The 14449-nt window shown below is 37.7% G+C and overlaps 1 protein-coding gene across 1 annotated transcript; it reads left to right on the top strand.

The window, feature by feature from the left end:
* The first annotated feature begins 7340 nt into the window (after positions 1-7340).
* Positions 7341-14045, top strand: LOC114170339 (ADP,ATP carrier protein 3, mitochondrial-like). The gene is made up of 2 exons (XM_028055818.1): positions 7341-7703; positions 13743-14045. The coding sequence occupies exons 1-2, from the start codon at positions 7341-7343 to the stop codon at positions 14043-14045; spliced, it is 666 nt and encodes a 221-aa protein (XP_027911619.1).
* The last annotated feature ends 404 nt before the right edge of the window (positions 14046-14449 follow it).

A 14449-nucleotide genomic window follows, 5' to 3' on the forward strand; every position in this document is an offset into this window, starting at 1 on the left:
TTTGCTGTAGCAAGGACCGGTTGCGGTTTTTGAGTTTGGTGCTGGCTAATTTGGAAAGGATGTCGGCTCTGACATTGTCGGTTCTGGGTATGTGTTCGACGCGGACTAGTTCGAAGGCGTATTGGATGATTGCGCGGACCAAATGGTAATATTGTTGGAGGACGGGGTCTTTGATTTGGAACTCGTCGTTCAGATGACCTACTGTGAGTTTGGAGTCGATTTTACATGTTAGCTTTTTGACGCCTACTTCACGGGCTAGAGAGAGACCGGCCAGGATAGCTTCGTATTCAGCTTGATTATTCGACGTTTTGAAAGCAAAATGAAGAGATTTCTCAATGAGGATGTCGTTGGGGCCTTCCAGTACGATGCCGGCACCTGCACCCCTTGGGTTCGAGGAGCCATCTACATGAAGCGTCCATTGGTCCTCGATTGGTGTTTGTTGTAGGTCGTTGACGAAGTCCAAGAGACATTGGGCTTTGATGGGGCCGTGTGGTTCATAGCGGATGTTAAATTCGGAGAGCTCCACGGCCCATGACGACATGCGCCCGGCTAAGTCTGGTTTTTGCAATATTTTCTGGATTGGATAATCGGTCTTGACGGTTATGGTGTGGTTTTGGAAATATGGACGTAAGCGGCGTGCGGCGTGGACCAAGGACAGGGCTAGTTTCTCTACCATTTGGTATCTGGTTTCAGGGTCTTGGAGTGTCCTGCTTACAAAGTAAACAGGGTGTTGGGTGCCTTCTGCTTCTTGGACAAGGGCAGCGCTGACGGTGTGATTGGTGGCCGTGATGTATACTAGCAGGGGTTGGCTGGTGTCAGGTTTGCGAAGGATGGGGGGTGAGGTTAGGGATGCTTTGAGCTTGAGGAAGATTTGTTCACAATCTTCAGTCCACGTGAACCGGGCGGATTTCTTTAGAAGCTGAATTATCGGTTGAGTTTGTTCTGCTAGTTTAGGTAGGAAGCGAGATATGGCCGTGAGGCGGCCAATTAGTCGCTGTACTTCCTTGATGGTGGTGGGGCTGCGCATCTCGATGATGACCTTGCATTTTTCGGGGTTAACCTCTATGCCGCGCTGGGTTAACATGAAACCGAGGAATTTACCCCGGTCCACGCCGAATACGCACTTTTCAGGGTTCAAGCGGAGGTTGTACTGGCGCAATGCGGAGAAAACCGCCTCTAAATCTATAGCGTGTTGATGATGGCTTGGGGATTTGACGACCATGTCATCAACGTAGACTTCGACACAGTGTCCTGTGAGGTGGCTGAAGACTTTGTCCATTAGCCGCTGGTAGGTTGCCCCAGCGTTCTTGAGGCCGAAGGGCATGACTCTATAGAAGTAGTTGGCATCATCTGTGATGAAGGCGGTCTTGTGCATGTCTGCTGTGGCCATGGGTATTTGGTTATAACCTGAGTATGCGTCCAAAAAGCTGAGTACTTTATTTCCTGCCGCGCCGTCTACAAGGCGGTCGATGTTGGGTAGGGGGTAGGCGTCGCGAGGGCATGCCTTGTTTAGATCTGTGTAATCTACGCACATCCGCCATTTACCATTGGCTTTCTTCACCAAGACAACGTTAGAAAGCCAGGTGGTGTAATGCGCTTCATCTATGAATCCTGCGCTCAGCAATTTCTCGGCCTCTATTTTGGCTGCTTGTCTGCGTTCTTCACCAAGTTTGCGTTTTTTCTGAGATACGTAGCGGGCTTCTTTGTATACCGAGAGCTTGTGGGATGCGACGTTAGGGTCTACCCCTGGGAGGTCGGCGGCTGACCAAGCGAAGAGATCCGTGTTGTTTGTGAGGATGTGTGTAATTGTGGCACGCTCGTCAAGACTTAAACCAGTGCCCAAGTTGATGGAATGGCCGTTGGGGAGTTCCAGGGGGGTTGTGTCCTCGACTGGTTCGAGGCGGGCATCTCGGCCTATTCTGGGGTCAAGATCTTCGCCGGATAAGGCTATGCGGGAATTAGGTGGTCGCGCGATGTGGTTTGTCTGCTGGATTGGGAGTTGGGGCCTTAAGCTTGCCATGTAGCATTCGCGTGCCAAACGTTGGTCACAGTGGATGGTTAAGATGTCACTGGATGGTGCTGGGAACTTCATGGCCAAATGCGGGGTGGAGACGACTGCTCCGAGGGTGTTGAGGGAAGGACGGCCCAAGAGTATGTTGTAGGATGTGGGTGCGTCGACTATTAGGAAGCGGATTGGGATTGTTTTTGTTTGGGTTCCTTCCCGAAAGACGGTATGGAGGTCTATGTAGCCCCGGGTAGATACTTGTTCGCCAGAAAAGCCGTATATGGGCTCGTCATATGGGATCATAGCGGTGTCAGGAAGTTGTAATTTTTGGTAGGTGGCCCAGTAGAGGATGTCAACTGAGCTGCCTTGATCCACCAGTACTTTTTTAACGGCATAGTTTTCGATTTCAACTGTGATGACCATGGGGTCGTCTTGTTGGTGGTCGAGGCCGTGAAAGTCATCATCTGTGAATACGATAGGGGGCATACGTCGTCTGTGATGGGATTGGGTGATGTGGTTGATAGATTGTATGTGGCGGAGGTGTTTCTTTCTGGCAGATGAGGTGGATCCTCCGCTTGCGAAGCCACCGGAGATGGTGTTAATAGTACCTCGCAAGGGAGGGTCGGCAGGGGTGATGTTGGTATGGGCGGGCTGTGATTGTTGGTCGTTGGGTTGGGTGGGTTGGTTATTGTGGGTGACGCCGCTTGGTTGTCGTCTGTGGTCGTGTCGTGGAGGGTGGTGGGTTCGGGAGGAGGTGTGGTCATCTCTGCGGATGAAGCGGCGAAAGTGGCCGGCGCGTACCAGTTCTTCGATCTTATCCTGTAGCGCTTTGCACTCTTCTGTAGTATGACCGTGATTGCGGTGGTATCGACAATACTTGGTCATGTCAGCGTTAGGAGGGGTTGTTGTTTTGCGTGGTGGGGGGAGGAGGTCAGCCTGGAGGGCTTCGTCGAGGATGCGGGAGCGGGCTACTGTGAGTGGGGCGTATCTGGTAAAACGTGGTTGGCGGGGTTCACGTGGACGGGTATCGGGGCGCGGGTGAGGCTGTGGGGTGGGATTGGGTACGGGGTTGGGATTGGGGGTGGAGGTGTTGGCGGCATAGTCGTTGCAGAATTTGGTGTGAAGGGTTTGCATTTCTTCCATGCGCACGTAGTCAGCGGCACGCAGCTTGAGTTCGTGCATGGAGGCGGGTGGGTGAAGGTAGACGTTGTTAGCGAAGGGTCCGGGTTGCAGGGTGAGGGTCATGCATTGGAGTATCATTTCCTGGTTAAGGTGTGGTGTGCGAAGGGCTGCTTTACTGAAGCGGTCGATGAATGTTCTGAGTGGTTCATTGGGCTCCTGTCTGATGCCCAGTAGGGACATAGTGGTGGTTTGGTGAGGGCGGCTGCCAGCGAAATGTGTGGAGAACATGTGGGAAAGGGTGTCGAAGTTATCAATGGAGTAGGGTGGGAGGGTGGTGAACCATTCTAGGGCGGGGCCTTTGAGTGTTGTGGGGAAAGCTTTGCAGAAGACTGCGTCCTGGGATGTATACAGGGCGACGTGTGTGATGTAAACTTTCAGGTGTTCATCGGGGTCGGTTTCGCCAGTGTAGCGATCGAGGTTGAATGGTTCCCACTGGGTTGGGAGAGGGGTGTTAGCGATAAAGTCTGTGAACGGGTGGCGGCGTCTGGGCTGATGGGGGGGGAGAATGTGGGGTGGGGGTGGGTGGTTGATCATGGTAGGGAAGGTGGAGGTGATGTTATGTGGAGGGATGTGGGTTGTGGGAAGATATGGGGGGTTGTAGGGTGGGACGTATGCGGTGTGGAGAGTAGTGGGTATGTTGTGGGGAATGTGGGTTGTTGAGGGTGCTGTAAGTCCTGGGTGACTGGGTGGGAAGTGTTGGGGGCGTGTGGTAGTGAGAGGGGTTTGTTGGGTGGAGGTGAAGGTGTGGGGGGTGGGGTTGTATTCACTTTCTTCCTCTGTAGGTTGGAAAGCCGGAGACTTCCCGGCTTCCGAGGTCTCTTTGGCTTTTCCCTTCAGGTCGGCATCTGCCTCGATTCTCCTCCTGAGGCGGGAGTTCTCTTGTTTGAGCGCTTCCATCTCTTCAGCGTTGCGCTTCTTCAGGTCTGCGAGTTCCTGTTGCATCTTCATCTGGCCGTCTAGGATGGCGGCCAAGTCAGGGGAGACGCCAGAAGGTCCAGAGGGACCAGCGTCAACTTGCTTGCTCACTCCAGCTTTGCTGCGGGTAGAAACCATCTTCAGAGAAAAGCGGGTACTAAGGGTGTTCGTCTCGTGCCCCACGGTGGGCGCCAATTGTTCCTGCAGAAGAACAAATAAGAAGTCAGGCATAAGAGTCACCTTACCATGTAGTCCGCTATCTCCTCAGTTGGCCTCTTCCCATTTGATACATGTCGGCTTGAACCCAGGAGGGGTTACCTGCAGAAGAATCTCCGAAGCTCAAGTAAGTCCAAGCTCTCAGGGAGTCAAATCAGCAATTAATGAATGCGTACCTTTAAATGATGGGGTCCACGTGTATTTATAGAATATTAATGGCGTTTAACTATTATATGGGCTGGGTTTAGTCTTGGGCCCCAGCTTGGGCCATGAGTGGGCCATGAGTGGGCCTGGTCCTAAAACAGGTCTTAGAGGTGTATTGAGGATAGGATACTGATGTTGCTTAACTTTCTAGGCAAGTAGTCGGTTTCGGCCGGTTACCTGCCTAGATGGCTTGTACTGGTGGTGTCCGGGTACTAGATGGTATGTGGTTTTGACGTGTGTACTATTTACTTGATTGAGTTTGGCTAGGTACGGTACAAATAACATTTTAAATTACTGTAAATTCAAAGCATACTTAATAAAATCAAATATATTTCTTTATTAAAATTTTAATTATATAAAATACATTCACAATATATTTATAACCTAAACTACAAAAAATATAGAGGTTATATTAGTTTTAAATATAAGAAAAACCTACATCCCATGTGAAAGGATCAGTAGTTTCCATTAATAGTAGATATTGAAAACTGAGTTTGTCCTACCTAGTCAATTAAATTTGATGGATTAGATCGATGCTTTTACCAACCTATTACTTTCTTTTTCGTATGTGTTTTCTGTTAATACTCGATGTGTTATGCGATCTACCTTGATCGGAAATGTATTGTAATCTACCTTCTTTGGAAATGCTGGAGTTTGTTCTCGAGTAGTCTAAATTTTTTACTGGTTTCGTTTTCAAATTACATTGATGATAGTAATTTTAAAAACATTTTCATATATTTTAAAACATTAAAATAAGTGTCATCAATTCTAAAGACACAGCAGAAAATTAGTACAGAAAAAATACAACCGAGAATTCAAATTCGTTTGTTCTCAGGGTTTGGATCAGCAGAGGATAATTACAGAAAAAAGTTGCAGAGGCTAAACAAAAATGAAGGAGAGGAAGCTGCAATAGTAGTGGAGGCTGGATGGGAAATTGTGCACACAAGTGTAGTGGAGCGATAAATATGGATGTGAAACATTACATTTTCGATTCGGAAAATACCTTCCACATGTTGCCACGTTTCAAGGGTCTCCATGCATGCATCCACTAACAACAATATTCTCTCCTCGTTTTTTTTCATCCCCTCCACTCACGAAAGAGAATCTTCACTATCTTTTTTGTTTCTTCACTACAGGAGATCATCACCAACAACGATTACGTAAAATGAAAGCAAAAATCATACCTCTATTAAATCAGTGAAGAACCTTATGCGTATGTTACAAAACTTATAAAGCTTCAATGGTGACCAAAGCTTAACAAAGATTCAACGAAGAGCCTGATAACAAAGGAGAAGGAGAAGATGAACAAAGATCCAGGGGGTGGAGGTGTAGAAGGAAGAAGACGAAGTGAAGAAAGTGATATTAAATTATAAACTCAAAAAAATTAAATGGAATTTTCGTAAATTAGGGGTGCAGTAAGAAAAAAAATTGAATGTAGGAAGTAACAACCATTGTTTAAAAGGAAAATGATTTTTTGACTATTAAATTTTGGGCTTAAATACCTTTTTTGTTCCCATTTTCGTAATGTTTGTTGCGGATGGTCCTCATTTTTACTAAATGTTTAGAATGGTCTCCATTTTCGTAGTGTTTGTTGCGGATGATCCTCATTTTCGCAATTCGTGTTTAATTTAGTCCTTTTCTGTGACGCCATTTAAATTAGTAATGAAACACTGTACAAGTGACGACATTGTTTGTATTACATTGTATTGAGGTATATTACATATACTGTATAGGTGGATTATTAACGTTAACTCTTCAATTTGGGGCAAAAATTTTCCAATTAGGTCGCACTGCAATTAGGGATTGACGAGTACAAGCGATTTCTTCATCTCCGATTTGCAAGGAAGCAGCAATTGGACGTGACAATTTGTTCGTTTGATTTCAATTTTCAAGTTAATCATCATCGATGAGGTAAGTGCTTTGCTCGTGGATTTAGGATTTTCGGGGTTGTGATAAATTTTGCGTATTTGAATCAGTTGTAGGAAGAAGAAGATGCAATAACACAATTTGAGAATGGAGGAAGAAGATTGTAGCAACTGGCCAACTGTCCGAGAATTCATTTTCAAAATCCTAGCTCACCTATTTATCCCTATATATCTAATTACTACACATGTATAATACACGTAACACACTCCCAGTACAATATAATACAAATAGTGTCACTTGTACAATGCTCCGTTACTGATTTAAACGGCGTCACATAAAAGGACTAAATTAAACACGAATTACGAAAATGAGGACCATTTTAAACATTTGGTAAAAATGAGGACCATCCGCAACAAACACTATGAAAATGAGGACCATTTTAAACATTTGGTAGAAATGAGGACCATCCGCAACAAACACTACGAAAATAAGGACGAAAAATGTATTTAAGTCTAAATTTTGAGAACTTCCTCTTATAACTCTAGGTGTTATTTTTTTATTGGTTTTTCATTTTTCTATTTCCTCATTCTCAATATTCCAAAACCACTTAAATAATAACATCTCATGTAAGAGAAGGTTGTCAAAATTTAATAGTACAAATATCATTCTTCTTTTTAAAATCTAATGTGTGCAGGTGGCTCGTATCTCTGTGTGTTTAGCGGGATGGGTTTAAAAAGCTTAAAATAGATAAAATCTTGGCGGCTATGACTTCTATTCTAAAAAAATATTCAAGTGACCTATTATTAGAGGTTCAAAAGAATCTGTTTTAAAAAAAAAAAAGTCATTTTCTTAAGATATGGCATTTTAGTAAGAAAATTTGGTGATGTTGAATCTATGGGTTATATATTGTTATGGGTGAATGTTCATAGGTTGGTATCAATGGACTGCAATCATGGCTTATGGACCGGAGCATCCATCAGTTGTTGAAAAGCTAGCTGGACAGTCTTACCTTGTCTCGAGTCTCAGCCCCAACTTTCAGTCCATGAATTATTCTGCAATTACTGTGAATGCTCCAACTTTCATGGTGAATTTTCTGATGAGCGGAGTATATTCTGCTGTATCAAAGACAGCTATTGCTCCGATTGAAAGAGTCAAATTGCTTAATCAAAATCAGAATGAAATGATCAAAACTGGTCGGTTATCTCAACCATACAGGGGAATTGGTAATTGTTTTGCTCGAACCATCAAGAATGAGGGTGTCATTACTCTATGGAGAGGCAATAGTGTCAATGCTATCAGATACTTCCGTGCTCAGGTCAAAATCTAACTTATCAAGATTTTAACTAGTTCTATAGATGTATTTTATTTGTTAGTTTTTTTTGTTAGTAGTTGGAATTATAATCTACTGTGCTTATTACTATGGAATTTATGATCCTTGCAGATAGGCTGCTTTGGTTGGTGGGTCGTTGGTATGTACACAAATTCAATCTTGTCTTATTTTTAATTTGTTCATTTCACTTTGGATTTTTTTGGCATTGTTATTTTTTATTATAAAATAATTTGTTTGAATCGTTAAATGTATCAGCTTTACTAGACGTAGTTGAACAGTAGTTCCATCTTTAGCATTAATACTAGAGGGATTTGTGAAGGCTTGTACCACTAACACAGAATCACTTGCAATCCACAAAGAAGGCCACAACCAATGCAATGGCTAACATGGTACCCACAATTTCAGCTTTTAAAGCAATACAATACCAAGATAAGAGATGAATCCCCTTATAGCTTATATATTTAGTATAACCAAATCGAGGAGCCTGTCAAATTACCATAGACACTTCCGGTGCTTTATGAACATGGTTTTCGCACTAAAGTATTTCAGGAGTATGATCATCTTAAACCGTTTGGGATTTACGTGTACAAGAGAAGACACTTTGATACTTAAGTCAAGTCAGTAGACGTCCTAACGTAAGGATATTAAATTGTTGGAACATGAATTTGCTCCTAATTCCTAAGTAGGGGAAGGAAAAAAAATTATATATTGAATAAAAATACATTTCTACTTGTTATTCTATTATGCATCTTCCGACTATAAAATCTCTTTATATAAGTTTTTAAATACTAAAGAAACAATGGTTTATAATTAATTATAACTATGAACCTTAAAAAATGTAAGGACATAGAAAAAGGTCGGATCAATCCGAATATTTTTTAAATCTTCTAATATCCTACGTAGTCAAACTGCTTATGTTACAAATATTGTTGCAATATATTTTTCTTATGTTATTGATAGAGACACCACTTATTGTTTTTTAAAGGCTTAAATATACATTTGGTCCCTATTTTTGTTGATTTTATTCAATTTGATCCTTATTTTCGTTTTATGTTCAATTAGGTCCTCATTTTCGTCAAATTGTGGTCAATTTGGTCCTTTTCACTAACGGTGTTTAAATAGTTAACGTTTTTGAACAGTACATGCCACGTGTCAGCTCCTGGTTTTTTTTGATTTTTTTTTTAATTTTTTTTTAATGTTTTTTAAAATTTTTTCTAATTTTTTTTTAATTTTTTTAAAATTTTTTTAATTTCAAAAAAAGTGTCCACGTGTCAAGTCACAATTGTGCCACGTGTCAATGCTAGTGCCACGTGTCAATTTCTGATAGTATTATTTTTTTTGTTCAATTTAGTCCCTATATTTGTTATTTCTGTTCAATTCAGTCCCTATATTCGTTATTTTTGTTTAATTTAGTCCCAAATTTTGTAAAAATAGAACCATTTAATTTTTAAAATTGACATTATTATTACTTATTTTTTAAATTTAATTATAAATTATAATATTTAATTATTAATTGAATATAATTCTTAGATTCAATTGTTAAATAGAATATAATTATTTAAATATTATTAAAATATAATTATTTAAATATTATTAAAATATAATTATTTAAATATTATTACAATATAATTATTAAAATTTTAAAAATATATATTAACATTTGTAAAATTTACATTTAAATTTAAAGTATTTAATATTTTTATTGCATTTTAGATATTAAAATCTGAAATATTTTATATGTAAATGTTAATTTTACAAATATTAGTTTATTTTTCTAAAATATTTTGAATATTTAAAATATTTTTATATATCAATTTTAAAAATATTTTAGAATATAAATATTAGAAAAAAAATTAATAATTATATTTTCATAATATTTTAAATAATTATATTCTATTTAGAAATTAAATATAAGAATTTATTCAATTTATAATTAAATTTAATAATTTATAATTGAATTTAAAAAATAATAAATTTAAAGATCAATTTTAGAAAAGATATTAATATAATTTGTATAAAAGATATTAAATTTAGTGTCAGACTAAATTGAACAAAAATAATGAATATAGGGACTAAATTGAACAAAAATAATGAATATAGGGACTAAATTGAACAAAAAAAATAATACTACCACAAACTGACACGTGGCACAATTATGACTTGACACGTGGACCATTTTTTTGAAATTAAAAAAAATTAAAAAAAATAAAAAAAATAAATAAAAATAAAAAAAAATCAAAAAAAATCAAAAAAAAAATCAAAAAAACCAGGAGCTGACACGTGGCATGTACTGTTCAAAAACGTTAAGTATTTAAACACCGTTAGTGAAAAGGACCAAATTGACCACAATTTGACGAAAATGAGGACCTAATTGAACATAAAACGAAAATAGGGACCAAATTGAATAAAATCAACAAAAATAGGGACCAAATGTATATTTAAGCCTTTTTTAAAAGATCATGATATAACTCCATTTCCCAAATAGAATACATATCTCGAGGTACTCTTACAACTTTCAATATCACTTGCTCAATCACTATCTATATAACCTACTAAATGGTAGGCATTTGAGTAAGTATAAAAGATTCCATGATCTTGAGTTCCACTGAGATAACGAAGAATTCTTTTAGCTGCTTGTAAGTGTGATTGATATGGTTTCTCCATGAAATGACTTATTAGTCCAACCATATAAATAATGTCAAGCCTAGTGGATTTCAAATAGCGAAGACTACCCACTATACTCTTGAAGTAAGTTGGATCCAAAAATTCTCCACTACCAACTTTATTCATCTTCCTGCTTTTTGCAGCTAGAATTCGAATCAGAAAAGTTGCATCCATCTTGAATTTTTTTAAGATACTAGTGGTATATTTTCTTTACGAAACAAAAATATCATAATTACTTTGTTGTACTTCAATGCCAAGAAAGTATGACATGAGTCCCATGTTTGTGTCATGGCCTTCTTATTTCTAGTCCATGCTTCTTAAGGCGTCCTTCCTTGGATTCTTTTTGTCAAACACCTATTCAGTATATAGATAGCACATGCAACAACTTCTGCCGAATAAGGTTTTGGCATATGCTTTGCTTTTAACATACTTCTAGCCATCTCAAAAATTGTTTTATTATTTCTTTCAATTATACCATTCTGTTAAGGTGTATAGCCTGCGGTCAATTGATGACAAATTCTTTCTTTCTTTCTTGCAATAATCATTAAACTTGTTCGATGTGAATTCTCCTCCTATGTGTAATCTTAAAGTTTTCAGACATAATTCATTTTGTTTTTCAACAAGCGCCTTAAACTCTTTAAATTTTTTAAATGCTTCAGGCTTTTCTTTCAAGAAATATACCTATATTGTTCTGATATAATCATCAACAAAAAGTAAAAAATATCGTTTGTTTCCAACTGAATCCACCTCAACTGGTCCACATATATTTGTGTGAATCAATTCTAAGGGTTTCTTTGCTCGCACAAAATTTCTAATGACAAACGAGTCGATGATGCTTTCCAAGAATGCAACCTTCACATGATCATCAGGAGCATTAATGAGTGGAAGGTCAATCACCATTTGCTTATGTACCAATAACTTCAAACCTCTAAAGTTCAAATGACCAAAGCGGAGATGCCACAACCAATTGTTGTTCTTTACCGTTGCTTGAAAATTCATCAAAGATCTTGTTTGAAGCGACAAAGGAAACATGTGATTTACCCTTGCAATGTTTTTATTGTCTTTGTTCATAATTTTACTGACTCTGTTATCTATATGATTTTAGTACCTTTTTTCTAAAAGTTGTCCCATGCTCAGTAAATTCCAGAATAATCCAGACACATAATATACATATGCAATAGTAACATCAGTTCCATTTTTAGATTAGATACTAATATTACCTTTACCAGTCACGAGAATTTTGAATTTGTTTCTAAATTTCACTTCTCCCTTAACTGATTCATTAGAGAAATAGAAAACTCCATTTTTCCTATCATATGGTTGCTACATCCTGTATCAAGATACCAAATATCATTGTTTTCAACCTCTTGACATATTGTGTACAAGCAAGTACCATATTTTGTTCAATTTCAACTACATTTGCATGTTCTCCATGTTCTCTTTGTAATTTGGTTCAACATTCTGATGCATAATGGCCTAACTGTTTACATTTATAACAATCCACTTTGGACTTGTCATGTTTGAAATTTGACCTTCCACCTGAATAACTACTATCACCAATGTTGTCCCTATATGAGGCAAAACTACCTCTTCCTCGATTACGACCATGTCCACGACCTTTACCACCTTGGTATCCACCACAATTGGTGAAATTCACCCTACTTTACAAAGCTTGCTCAAAGTTAGGATTATTAGTTTGCTACTTCCTTCTTTGTTCATGTGAAGACAACGAACCTAATAACCTTTCCAATGATAATGTAGATAGATCATGCCCTTCTTCAATAGTTGTCAGAATATGATCGAATTTATGACTCAATGATCTTGTAATTTTTTCTACAACACGTTAGTCAATAATAATAATCTGTCCATTACTCCGTAATTTATTAACAACGGATTGAACACGGTCAAAATAGGAAGAAGTTGTTTCTTCTTTGACCATGCGTAAATTCTCAAAAGTCTCTATCATCACCTTTGTATTCTGCAAAAATATCCCACACTACATGTGATATTTCTACTAATGATATCTTTTGAGATATTGTCTTTTGTTCAACTGCTAAGAAAATAGATTACAATGCTTTCTGATCCTTTTATGTGTTTCTTTCGATGTAACCTTCTCCTCTTTACCAAGGGACTCAAAAGGTGTTGAGTTTGTAACATCTACAAATCCGTTTTCCACCAAATCCCACAAATCTTGAGAGCAAAAGTATACCTTAAATTAGGTTGTCTAAGTATCATAATTTTCTCTAGTCAATTTTGGAAGTGGAACTTGGATGTTTTTGCCATGATTTAACCATAAATATTTGATTTGGCTATGATACTAGATGTAGGAACAAGAATTTGCTAAATCTTAAATTAACTTAAAATACTTAAAGGAAGAGAAGGGAATGAACTTTATATATTGAATAGAAATAAGCTTTTACTTGTTATTCTATTATGTACCTCTGACTATAAAAACCTCTATATATAAGTTTATAAATACTAAAGAAATAATGGTTTATAATCAATTATAACTATGACCATTAAAAAAATGTAAGGACGTAGAAAAACTTCTAATTATAGTTTCCTATATTTAAGTTTGTTTCTTTCAAGATAAATTCAGTAATCGATGTACTGTAACTACCTTACCTAGACCCCATATTTAACTACTTGTAATGGGCTTTTAATTATCATCGACTTGATTACGATCCAATAGTGTCTTAATACAATTATATAATCGATTTGCATTAAGCTACTTTTAAACTGGTTAATTATGTTAGTTGTTGACCGATTGGTCATCTTCAATGTCAACAATCAATATATGACCGATCGGCCTATAAATTGGTCAACTAATTTTAGATGTTTGACTGACAAGTCTCTACTATAATGCATGTACCAAATGACATGTGTGAAAGTAGCTATGTGAATATCGTTAATTTAAGTGCTACCACTCATGTCAACAACATGTAAGAAGATAATATTTGAATGCTACTGCCCATGTTTAGAATAGTTTTGATTTGTTGACAAATTAGCCTTTAGTCAACTTCACTTAATAATATGATCTGAATAAAATGGTCGTAGGAAGGTCCAAAACTGTCCTTAAATTTAAATGGTTAGAAGATTATATTAGATGGGCTTGGATATTTATTTTATAAATTACATTTTTTTCTTTTTTGTTGAAGTAATGTTAGGTTTGGCCTTCCAAACCCATTTTACCATAATGTCTATGTACAATTTATATATCTTAAATACCTATTTTCAACATATATTATTCACTATGAACCTAACTATAAATCTTGGAATTTGTACTCCTGAAGTTGTGCTCCTTTTTCATGGTGATTTATTTTTATGTTTACTTACCTCTTGTATTGTTGTTGTTAACAGGATCGTTGGTTTGCTTGTTTCCTTGTGGTAGGGGGATTCACAATTAGTAGTTTGGCTTCCTATCCCATTGACACTGTGCGTAGAAGGATGATGATGACTTCTGGAGAGGCTGTGAAGTATAAGAGCTCTTTGCATGCATTCCAAACAATCGTCGCAAAAAAAGGTACCAAGTCACTCTTTAAAGGTTTTGATGCACATATATTGTGTGGTGCTGCAGGTGTTGTTGTGGTTGCTTCTTTTGATAAGTTGCAACTTGCTTTGTTCGAAAAGGAATATGGGTATTGTGGCGAATTCCCTCTTTAGGTTTCTATGTTTGGCTTTTATCCTTAATTGTACGTGAGTAGTTTGTAGCTCTACTTAGGTAAATAAAATTTGAGGAAGCCCACTTAAGGAGATAAAACCAAAAGGAGGTATTGTACAAGAAAAAAAAATCATATTTGATTTGATCGAAGGAGTTTTGATGTCTGATAAAATAGGTCACAAAGTACATTTTTTTTTTAATTTCATTTTAAAATTATCGTAACGGTGTAAGTTTTTTTTAAAAAAGAAATTGTATATGGGCAAGTCGTGTCAAGTTGACACTACTTTATAATGAAATTAAAGCAACTTTACTGTAGATGAACTGAAGATGTGTCAATGTTTGACGACTTACGTGAAAAATGATCTAAAAGTAAAGTCATCAAAACATGGCATGACTTCAGTTTATT

Source organism: Vigna unguiculata, chromosome 11 (genome assembly GCF_004118075.2).
Source record: "Vigna unguiculata cultivar IT97K-499-35 chromosome 11, ASM411807v1, whole genome shotgun sequence".
Lineage (NCBI taxonomy): Eukaryota > Viridiplantae > Streptophyta > Magnoliopsida > Fabales > Fabaceae > Vigna > Vigna unguiculata.